General features: G+C 36.5%; 1 protein-coding gene across 7 annotated transcripts in view; it reads right to left on the bottom strand.

The window, feature by feature from the left end:
- The window catches only part of LOC18434236 (ATP-dependent caseinolytic (Clp) protease/crotonase family protein), a 28842-nt gene extending 16668 nt beyond the window's left edge, over window positions 1-12174 (bottom strand). For 2 of the 7 annotated variants that reach the window (XR_016056363.1, XM_088868046.1), the window contains exons 1-8: window positions 11904-12174; window positions 10761-10862; window positions 9726-9790; window positions 9513-9577; window positions 6472-6606; window positions 5987-6083; window positions 5510-5639; window positions 4954-5132 (exon numbers count right to left, since the gene is read on the bottom strand). Coding sequence is in view for 4 of the 7 variants with exons in the window: in XM_088868046.1 (XP_088724172.1) it covers window positions 4954-5132; window positions 5510-5639; window positions 5987-6083; window positions 6472-6606; window positions 9513-9560 (589 nt within the window). In the remaining 3 variants the exon portion in view is untranslated. The remainder of the gene's footprint in view (window positions 1-4953; window positions 5133-5509; window positions 5640-5986; window positions 6084-6471; window positions 6607-9512; window positions 9578-9725; window positions 9791-10760; window positions 10863-11903) is intronic. The other 5 variants (XR_016056361.1, XM_006844311.4, XR_016056362.1 and 2 more) reach the window with 3 other exon arrangements.

Raw genomic sequence — 12174 nt, 5'->3', positions numbered from 1 at the left:
GTGAACCATCTAAAAGCTTGCATCTTAGGAGGGGCTGGGATTTTCAATACCTTTACTGGCTGTTAAAGGGACAGTCCCTGAAGCTGTAGTAAAATGACTTGACCAAGAAGGTCCCACAGTTTCTTGTCCCCCAAATGATTATGTATATACCATCCCGTGGAATGTAAAATTTTTGCAAAGCACCTAACAGTTGTATGAACTATTGTATCTATTTCTCATTAAGGTTTCTTCTAAAGCTGGGGATAACACTACAACTCCATTATTTCTCTCAATCATTTCAGAGATAAGTCTTGAGAAGGAATCAGCAAGGGTCCTACTTTTGAGCTATATATATTTGTCCAAAATTTAATGTGTATTATATTCTTCAATTGGAAACAGCAACCCTATGAAGGATTGCCTGAGTTAAAACCTCTCCAAGCACCCGACATTCGGTAACATTTGACATTTTTTATCATCCATCTGTCTCGGCCAACATGCTCGTGGAAAATGACCAGTTTCCACAAGTGATAGGTGCGCCTTTTGTATAGGGGTGGCAAGGGTTCAGGTCGGATCCAGATCCAGGTCCGGCCCCCGACCCGATTGAACCTGACCCATAAATAATAAATTATATATTTAAATGCATTTAAATATTATGTTAAATATATGCACTTTATTTAAATATTATTAAAATATTATACATTAAACATTATTTAAATGGTAACACTATTTTGTAGTTCTTCACTACCATTTGCCCAATACTGCTTCATTCACCTCTTCTATTATTCTAATGCCAGCCCCTCAAGTCCTTTTGGAAGGCATACATGATCATCCTTGACCAAGTGTAGGCTATGTCGATCTTCAGAATCTCCACAAAGAAAATCCTGTTGAATCTCTATTGTCCTCTAGGCTGAGGCAAGCATTTTGAAGAGGGCTATGAGGTGAACGAGATGGAGGATAAGGTGGGTTTTGGTAAGGTTTATCTTTCCCCCAAGGGAAAAGTATCTACTCTCCCATGTTGCCGACCTCTTTTCAAATCTCTCAATGACCTGTCCCATTAATTTCTTTGCATTTTCCCACACATAATGGCAACCCCAACTATTTGGTTGGCACTCGGTCCACTCCACAATCCAATGCTGCAACAAGCTACTCCACATTTTAATGGCTGAAATCAATCCCCTTGATTCTTGTTTTGGATATGTCAAACTTCAGGCCTTACAAAATTACAAAGCATTTTAAGAACGGCCACAATTGTCAAGCTACCCAGCTTCTATTTTGATGAAAATCATCATATCAACAGCATAATGCAGGCTTGACCATTTTGAGTTGTTTTGCACCCTTGAATGAGTGCCCTAGCTTGGATTCTTGGTAGCATAAGACTAAAGGTTTCATTTATGGTAGAAAAGAAGGGGGGAAGAGAAGATCAGCTGAATGCAGTCCCTTGGAGCTCGGGAATTATGTTTTCCTTAATTTGTAAGTATTGCTCAGCTTACATTCATAACGTCATCAGGAACTCATGCATTTACAATGAAAACTTCAAAGGAATAACAATATGTTATAGTGAATTGACGTGGTCTTGTTCTGTCCTAAGCATTTTCTACAATTGATGTGAGACCTAAAATTCTTCAATTTCTCAAAGCGTCATAAAACTTATGATAATAAAAAAGAACACAGGCATTTTAGCAATTTCTCATTACAATTATTCATTGTACATACTTTGTATAATTTTCTTGTAAGTGAATCGGATATTAGTTGTGCATACACAGTAAGGTACTTGGCTTTTTACAATCTCATGCAATTGTATGCAATAGATATTGTTCCTTCATAATACCCAGTGTTTTTCTAATCAGCTGAGGCAAAGTACTCGGCATCTGCCAAAGCTGAGCAACCATGGCAAGTTGGCCAGGACTTGCCTGAGTCCAGACTCATCTAGTAAGAGGGGCAAAAAACATGAAAAATGCAAAAAAAAATAGAAAAATGGTTAGAAGTCTGAAAAATTCAGAAAACTCATGAACATACAAAAAATTCGTACAAAATAAAAACTATTTAAAACATGGAATAGGAATTTACTGATGACATTGGCTTAAAAAAAATATAAAATCTAAAAAATGGGAATTTCAGAAAAATTAAAAACACAAAACATCAAAAACATAAAAGTATTACAAAATAATAAAAATATTCTATTTGATTCAAATTTTAAATTGAAAAAAAACTGGATCATAGCCAAATTTTCAAGGCCGATCCCCAATCTTCGCGCCCAATGCAAATCAATATCAATACTCAAATCCTTGTCAAAGCTTCCTCAAACAACCCCAATCAAAACACCCAAACTAGTATTTGGGTTTCAATTCCAGGTCTAGGAGATCCGAGCTCTTGAAAAATTCAAATGAATAGTGAATTCAAATTTCAAATCTCTCACATCCTAATTTGTTGTGTTTTTGTGAAAATCAAGCCTATGATTGGATCAATAACACAAAATAAAATTTGAGATCAATTTTCATCAAAGATAGACCATTGATTGAGAAAAAAATTGCAAATTTTCGAAATCGGGCTAAAAATCGTTCAGTTGTTTCGATCTAAAAAATATATTAAATCTAATATGTTTTCTCAAATCTACTATTTCTAGTAGATAGATCAGGCAAAAAATCTTACTAAGAATGTGATTTGGCTCAAATGGGTAAACCCTAAACCTCAAAATTAAAGAAACTAAGAAGAAATGGGGGGCAGATTTCTGCCACCCCTTTTAAAAGCATAAGTGTACAGTACTCGGATGTGTATTGTAGCGACTCGCTAAGTATTATGAAACTCAGGTGAGCTTCACCGAGTTCCGCAATACTCAGACAGTCCCTATGGTGTTCACGTTAGTGCTGTACATGTACACATTGTGTACATTGTTCCAAACTCAGCAGGGTACCAAGTCCGAGTAAATTCGCCCGAGTCCGGGTAGACTCCGGTGAGTTTGTCAGAACTGTTCATAACATACCCCGAAACACTTGTTGAATTTGGCATAATCTCAGGCCTATGATTTGGAGAGCTTACATGATGTCTCACCACAACATCTCATTTTCATTTGACCCCCTTCCCCCTCTACCCACAAATAACAACCCTTTATTGTTCTCTCTACTTTTCTGTTCTGTTAGTCCAATTCTTCAATAGATTAAGTTGAAAATGTGGCAGTCTCTATACCTGTAGCGTCAAGCTAGAGCAACATGGGCATATGACTTGTCTACCCATATTGGTCACCAAGACTGGCTTTACTAGCAAGCTGAACATATATTTGAAATAAGTATAACATGCAAACAACATAACATTTTGCGAAATGAAAACAATTACACTTCACCTTTAAAAGGTCAGTAATTAGATATGCCCACTCATCCCATAGATAAGAAGACAATATAACCCAAATAATCAAAACATGATATAATCTAATAACTATCTTCATTATCCGAGTTCTTATCCTAATTATTTTGGGTCAACTACACAAATCATGTTCCACCATTTCGCTCTCTAAAGGGCCATACCTTAAGTCAGACCATAAGTCACCCTATATTTTCTCAATACTTCAATCATCTCCTTTGGGGCCTTCCCCTTGCCCTTCTAGAGCCTTTTACCTTAACCAAATCACCATTCCTAACCGATGTTGTTCTAGGTCGATGCTGCACATGGCCAGAATACCTAAGTCTATTTTGCCCATTTTATCGCCAATTGCAGCTACCCCTAAGTTTCCTCAAATGTATTCATTCCAAATTCTATCCTTCCTTGTCTTGCCACTCATCTATCTCAACATCCTCATCTCAGTTGCAATCATTCTATGGATATGTTTTTTCTTTACTACCCAACATCCCCTCCCATGGCTGGCCTTACAGCCGTCCGATAGAACTTCCCCATTAGTTTCAGGGTTATGCGACGATCACATAAGACTCCAGAAGCACATCTCCACTTCGTGCACCCAGCTCTAATTCTATGAGCAATTTCTCCTTTCTCATGGATTATCAACCTAAGATATCAAACATAATCTCTTTTAGCTACTTCTTGGTCATCAATCTTAACTAATTCATCGGTTCTGCTCCTATTATTACTAAACTTACATTCCATATATTCTATTTCAATCTGACTAATTTTAAAACCTCTTGATTCTAAAGCATCCCTCGAAAGTTTTAACTTTGCATTTACATTGTCTCTAGTCTCATCTATTAAAACATTGTCATTTGCAAACAACATACACCACGAGACCTCATCCTAAAGATGCCTAGGTAACTCGTCCATAACCAATGCAAAGAAATATGAACTCAGTGTTGATCCCTAATATAGGCCTCCTATCACCGAAAACTCCCTTGTCGCTCCACTAGTTGTCCTCACATTAGTTAGTGCTCATTCATATCCCTAGTATGATATAATCTAATGGATTATTGAAAAATTATCACCTATTTGGTCATCACCATAGTACAATGGACAATGACAGAGAGAGATGGTCTATATTTTCTGTGGTCCATTGGATTTGCTATCCCCAACATCACAAGAACAATGCCACTCAAATGTCTTAACACAAGAAGGATGAGATATCCCTACACATTAGTTAGTGCTCCTACATATCCCTACTATGATATAATCTATGGATTATTGAAAAATCATCACCTATTTGGTCATCACCATAGAACGATGGACAATTACGGAGAGAGATGGTCCATATTTTCCGTGGTCCATTGGACTTGCTATCCCCAACATCACAAGAACAATGCCACTCAGATGCCTTAACACAAGAAGGATGCGAAGCAAATCCAAAGGTGAAGAAATCTCCAATGACATCAATAGACATGGTTGCAACATTCACATTTAATGATGTGAATTGGGGATATTTGCATATTAGGGTAAAAATCACAGTGACGTATCAAAACACAATGTAGATGACATCGTTTCTTAAAGTAGAAAAGTGTTCCCATCAAAAAAAAGTTTTATGAGCATAGGATCCTCAAGTACCTGGAGCTTCTGAGCTTAGCTGATGTTGTTTCAGCTCTTTTATTGTCCTAATGACTGACTTATGCTTGCCAAAAGATGAAACAATTTGCGGCAAGAGCAACTTCAGCTGGGCCTCTGACTCAGGCTCTTTGCTGTACTTCGATAATAATGCTTGGACATCTTTATGTGGATCATCAGAGCTGTATGACAACACAATCCAATATTTCAAGGGCCTAAGCCTAGGATATGTGGAATGCATAGAAACTAGTATGGGAACTACGAATCAGAAACTGAACATTGTGCAACAAGCTCTACAATAGAGCCAATGGACTATCACATACGTACTCAGGTCATCACTGTCCAATGAAATGATTGATGATGATCGAGAGTGGGTGGGATCCACCAGATCAGAAGTCAGAACAGGACCCAATGGTGGGCTCCAGTCCCTCTCCATCACTGTCAGTCATTTCATTGAATAGCAAAGACTCCAATGGATTCTATGGTCTGTTGAGTAAGAGTACGCTTTCAATTATTACTAATAGAAGACAGAATATATCACTAGAGAGTAAAGATATACAAGCTGGACGCAAGAAGAGAGTCTTTGAGTGCAGCCAAGTTCTCAGAAGGTACAAAGTGACTTCCAAGGCCCACATAAAGAGCATCAGCAGGGCTTGAAATCCTTTCCCCAGTAAGTCCTAGATAAGCACCTGCGATGAAGTAGCACAAAGTCATAAATGGATGGCAGTATAAAAAATGCTCATGGGTAACTATAGCATATCCAAAGGACCATGGAAAACCATAATCAACAGGCTCATCACTTATCACAATCCTTTGAAATGGATGATGGGGACTGTTGAACACATAGTTGGAGTCTTGTCCTGTTCCGGTGAGCTCCACACTCTTCCATCACCATCCTCATTCCAACGAATGGTGAAGACTCCAATGGACTATGGTTTCCTATAGTCCATAGATTATAATATGGTTTAAAGGACTAGGATACCTGATGGCAGGCATTCTATAATAAGAATTTCTTAGATCCCAAGTGCATACTTACCAACAGCTCCTTCTCCAGGACTTTTTGCTGCTACATAAGCAAACCCAACATCTGGAAATAAGCCAATCCCATTTTCTGGCATGGCAAGAAGAGTCCTCTGGAGAAAAAGAACAAATAAACTACTTATGATTGTGAAGTGCAATAAAAAATATGCTTGGCACATCTGCGGGAATCATGCAAGTTCTTCAGATATTTGGAATATCAAAACAATGTGAGAGATAGGACAATTGTTTTCTAAATAACCATTTTACCCCAATCCATTCAACACGTTATGTGTAAATGTCTTAATATGCATGGTAGTTTCAATTCAAAACAGGGAGCAAAATCATCTTTAGAACAAAGTTGAAGGGTCCAGCACTTCTTTGCAATTTCAAGCTATTGGAAAACTAGCATGATTTATACTTTATGTCCCAAGCAATATTTGATATTTTCCCTATTTACAATTTATCCATATGGAAGTTTCCTTGTATAATAAAGAGCCCCACCTCAGTGACTATCCGGTATCGTCCATGCCCAGAAAGGCCGATTCCAAATCCCATGGTAACACCATCCATGAAGCAAATATAAGGTTTTCTATACTCAGCAATTTTACATATTAGGGAATATTCTGCAGTAAATACCTGCAAAAAAACACTTTCAATCAAAGAAACTTTCGAAGCTAACAATAATTTAAATATGTATATTGATTTTGGAGACTAATGCTCTGCCTTTCATAAATCACATGCTTGTATACAAAAGTTCATCGTCCTAACTCCCAATTGCTTATCACATAAAAGTATTCGCACATATGGCTTCTGTCATTTAACAACAAGTCAAGCTCAATATTGGCTACAGCTTAGGGTTGAGTCTCTTTCTTTCTCCAAGCTAAGTTTTAATAACCTTTCATGTGTACAGTTTGTCCATAGTTTACCTATTATCATTCAAGTAGGAGTTATGTTCGTTGAGAAAAATAACAGACAGTCTGAAAGTATGCTACAATCCAATGGGCTATGGAAAAAGTGAAAAACCATAGCCCTTGGTTCATCATGCTCAATTTACATGTGGAAAATTGTGGGGAGGGGGGAGGGGGGGAGGGAGGGAGAGATAGAGTTGTATATGGCATACTTTCCCAAAGACAATTTTGCATGACTAGCAACTAGCTATATGCTAGCATTGTACCTCAAGGAAAAAGAATTAAGAGACATGGATATCACACAAAGCCAACCAACCAAGACATCACATTGGACCACTAGTGGATAAATTTGTAGGTCGTTCTTCATATTAACAAAGACAGAAAGGACAAGCCGGGACCTCAAAACCATAAACCAAACAAAGTACACAAAACAAAGAAATATGATACACTTTGACTCTATGAAATTGTACAAAACATCAAACGGGTCCCCCCTCTCCAATCTATTTGATGACACATGTGCAAATCAAAATCCACCAAGCAATCAAGTTTTCGCCCTCTAAACATGTCTTATGAACTGAAAAGCTATTTCCATGTGGATGTCCCCGATCTCTGCAAATCAAACACTAATCACCACTGTCAAACCCTTTTCTGGCCCATATTTTGGATCCAGACAATCCACATCCACCATGAATCTCTTAGGCTACTACTTGTTTGACATCAGATATTCAAAAAGCCTGCTATAAATTGATAATTTGACAATGTTTTTGTTGGTATGGACATCCCGACCATATCATATGTCGATGACATTCTAAAAGTACAATTTTAGATGAAGGATTGGGGCAAATTTACTGTGTAATCAGGTTAGCACGGCACCCGCTAATTGTTTAATTGCTGAACATAAATATATGCAAATAAATAAAATTTTAGACCTATGATATTTTAGAGAGATACTAGAGGTTTCAAAGAGAATTCTCTCTTATGAGAAATTGGGGGAGTGGGAAGGGTTTGAAGATAGATTGGAAGGCGGGTGTAGGGTCTGATCTCGTGAGGGATATTCTAGCAGGTGAGGCCAACTTCTGTTTTCAGGTTGATCAGGTTTCCCCCAAACTTATGGTGAAGTGTGTCAAAACATGTAGTTGGGGGGGTACATGAGCATTTTCTAGATATGCCCATCACTCCTATTAAAAACACTATCTTAAAACATTGCTTGAAAGATACACATGTGGAATAAAATGCATTTCTTTATACTTGATTGCATGCATGAATGCTAGTACTCATGAATTTATTACTTAGGTATTCATGCATTTATGTGAATAGTATCAAGGTTATCATAAAAATGCATATACTTATCGAAGAAGGCAAGAAGCGTATGCATATAAAGAGACAAATTATAAAAAATATGAATAAAAAACCAATAAGCATAGCTACGTATTGATAAGTCATTAAGTGGTTTATCAAAGGGATTATAAGGAACTCCTATATCATATAAAGAGAGGTGGTGACCTCTGTTTACGAATGTTTTGTGTAGCCTAAGCTAAATGTTGCAGCTTAGGGTTAGCCTCTGGTACTCTCACTCACCTTTCAAGGTAGAAAAGGTGGTTGACCTTTTAAATCCACAGGGAACTTGTTGCTCTCCCGTATTCCAATAACTTAAGGGCCCAGGAACCTCCTCCATTTACGTTTAGTTCTATTTCATTTTCTTCCTCGCTTGTTTGATTCATATGATTGTGATTACAGTGTGACTAAAAATTTTAACATATAGACTATCATAATTTTAAACTTCATCAGCTTAGATGACAGCGGACTTCCCAACCTCAAAATTGAGTACTTTGTTTGTTGGCTTTTGCAACCAGTCTACTTTCATAATATAAGTATAGTTTTTTAGCTCTTCTTGGGGGTTTGATACCAGATGATATATCACTTCACTGTTGTCCAATATTTCACATCTTTCTTGTTTGGAAAGATTCTAGTTGTCTATGCTCAACATTTCCACATTTCACACTCTTTTTTTTGTGTGTGAGAAAAGGTTACCTTTTTTATTTATAGTAAAAAAAAACATTATGAGATAACTAAAGATCACATGCCACAAGTTGGGTGCTCATATGTTCAATATAGTTAATATAAAAATCAACAGTATCATGTTAGTTTGGGCCATGTTTATTAAGTCTTATTAGTTACAGAAGATGTTGAAAAATATACACTGTAGTACTACACAAACACCGCTAGTAATTAACAAAAATTAATGACAAATGGAAATGGTATATATGCAACCATCTCAAAAGTATTGCTCTAGATTGCAGATTATCAAACTTTTTACTTCAATTAAACACATCAGATTTCTTGAGTCTTCTAGTGGCCAGATGCTCAAAAAATTTACCAGATAATGAGAAAACTCTCAAGCAGATAAATTAGATCTAGGACTCACAAACTCCCACTACCATTCATAATATTGAGACATGTCTTCAGTTAACCAAAAAAACAGAAAAAGTACCTTTTCATTAGAGCCACTCAACCGTTTATAAAAATATCAATTTTCTAAACACTTGCAAGAATCCAGTTCAATGGAAGGAAGTTAAATTGTTTAACTTGTTATATACTGATTAATGTCAAAGTTATGAAATAATATTTCAAGACCTCAATATTTACAGCAATCATTTGGGTTCTATTGCATTGGGTTGACATCCACTTCACATCTCCACCTGCAGATTACACTAAGGGGTTGGTTATCACCAATACGAATGATTATTATTTAGCTGTTATCTATACCAAGCAGATGGAAGATAAGAGAAGATGGAACTTTGAACATGTTAAAAACTTAGTAGTGTGAAAGACTCTCATAAAAATGACCTTTTGAACAAGAGGAGTCATTTTGTCCTTTTGAATTTCAGCAACAACACCCTTAATATCCATTCCTGCATTAACCATAACCTTCAACCCTCAAAACTAACACAGAATCCCAAAGAAATTCAAAAATCTATCGTTCATGAAAATTGAAAAAAAATTATATAAATGTGAAAACAAAAATAAGGTCTAAGAAATACTACACCTTAATCTCTCTCTCTCACACACACACACACACACACACACTAACTAACTAACTAACTAACTATATATATATATATATATATATATATATATATATATATATATATATATATATATATATATATATGGGTGTAGTTTGCATAAGGTGTCAACCTTGAACAATCCAAGTAAGATACCTCTAAACCTTGTCGAAAAATATAATTTTAGTGCTCGAAATTTTAATAAGGACCTGTAAGAGATTGTAAATCTATTTATAAAATTAAAAACTTAAAAAACAATGCAGGTTGAGCACATCTACAAAGACGTGAAAGTATTAAAAATGGACAATCTACATAATATGTTACAAGATGCATCATTTTTAAGACTTTAAATTATTTATTTATTTGGACATCCCTACATCTTAAGGTTGAGATGATAATTGGATGGTTTTCCAACATCATAACAACTTTTTTTTATGGATCTTTTAGATGTGCCTTACTTCTATAGTATAAGGTTGACACCTTATATAAACTTTTCCGTGTGCGTATATGTATAAACACACACACTCACAAAGGAAAGAAAAACCATAACGAGTTCCTTATTTTAATTGGAAAACCCTACTTGAACCCATGTCATGGAAAATGGCAACACCTACTTTCAGTCACCTTCTGAAAAATATAATGGATACAGCTCTTTTTCATTTTTCTTGCTATAAGTTACAATGACTTCTTTTTATGAGAAACGCTACAAATAAAATGATTAGAACGGGTTTCTTTCCTGGGAAACCCAATTGTAACAAGAATTGAGTATTGTGTATCTGATGTTCTTTAAAAATGGAAGCAATTCATTTTCACTTACCTGCTGAAAAAGCCCGAGGTGAGCTGCCTTCAACTAGCACGCACTTGACTGCAGGATCAGAAGCCCACTTGTCGAGGTACTCAGTGTACTTTAAGTCCATTTCTAAGAAAAAATAGGAACTTATGGATTATAATTATGAAACACTCCAAAAATGGATTACAGCTATGAATATAAAAAGTAATGATAAGAAAAAATGCTTAAATGGAGAGTCTCGATCAACAACAAAGAAAATCAAATAACAATAATATTACTTGGGGTAGTGACATGTAAATAGACAGCATGATTTACTAACAAATAGAAAGTAAAGAAATAAGAAATTTAACCCGTTATGAGGAAACACTGCATCCCAAGTTGAAATACTGCCGCTCTTTTTTATGATAAGTAACTTTGAATAATTACTACTAAACTACTCGGATATGTATATAAAGATTAAAATCTCATGTAATCCAAGGCAGAGAGTAACCGATCACAGGCACATGCGGAGGAAACTGAAAGTGTCACATGTCACATATTATATAAATTATTGTCCATGGGTGATATGCTATTGAGAAAGACATGGCATGCGATGTTGTCAATGATGGTGTAAAATCACTACTGTGTGATTTGGGAAACCCAACTCCATTAACGGAATCCATATTGTTATGTGTGTTTGTGTGAGAGAGAAAGACTCAAATACTTCACATACAGGCTTTATGTTTCTATGGATACATAGATATATAGAAAAACCCAACTTGAATGTGAAGAGTTCATGCTTTCTGAGGTGTGTGCGTCTGTGCGTGTGTGTGCGAGATATAGAGAGAGAGAGAGAGAGACCCAATTCAGATGGGTAGCATTCATGGTATCAAGGGAGAGACATAGAGAGAGAAAGATCCAATTCTGGCATTCAATCATGATTGTTGAGAGAAGCCCAAATGAAATTTATAGGATCCATGTTCATTCCAAAAAGTAATGCATCAGAGTAACTCGTGTCTCTTAAGAGAAAGATGGAAGAGCGAGAGAGAGATTGATAGCATTCATGCTTGGAGAGAGAGCAATACACACACTCAACTCAGATGCACAGTAAGCCATTTCTGCTAAGTTCGAGAGAGAGAGAGAAGTGTACACAGTTCATGATTGTTAATCAAGAGAGAGAGAGACATATACCAAGGTTCATGGCGTTGAGGGCCTTGGGTCGATCAAGAGTGATGATAGCGACTCCATTAGGAAACACATTCCCCTTCACAAAATCCTGAGATTCAGCCATTATGGACAAAGGACGATAATGAGTTCTGAATGAGTTGGGGTTTCGCAGAGTTATGGTCTTCGGGTTAGCAGAAGGAGACCTATTCAGTGCGAGATTACAGAGAATGGAGCAGCGGTCTTGTGAAGAGTAGAGAGAGAAAGAGCGAGAGTAGAGAGGGAGAGTGCAGAGCCC

Source organism: Amborella trichopoda, chromosome 5, assembly GCF_054954075.1.
Source record: "Amborella trichopoda isolate Santa Cruz 75 chromosome 5, AtrichopodaSantaCruz75HAP2 v2.0, whole genome shotgun sequence".
Lineage (NCBI taxonomy): Eukaryota > Viridiplantae > Streptophyta > Magnoliopsida > Amborellales > Amborellaceae > Amborella > Amborella trichopoda.
Note: the sequence above shows the minus strand (reverse complement) of the source record. Positions and strands in the feature narration are given on the sequence as shown.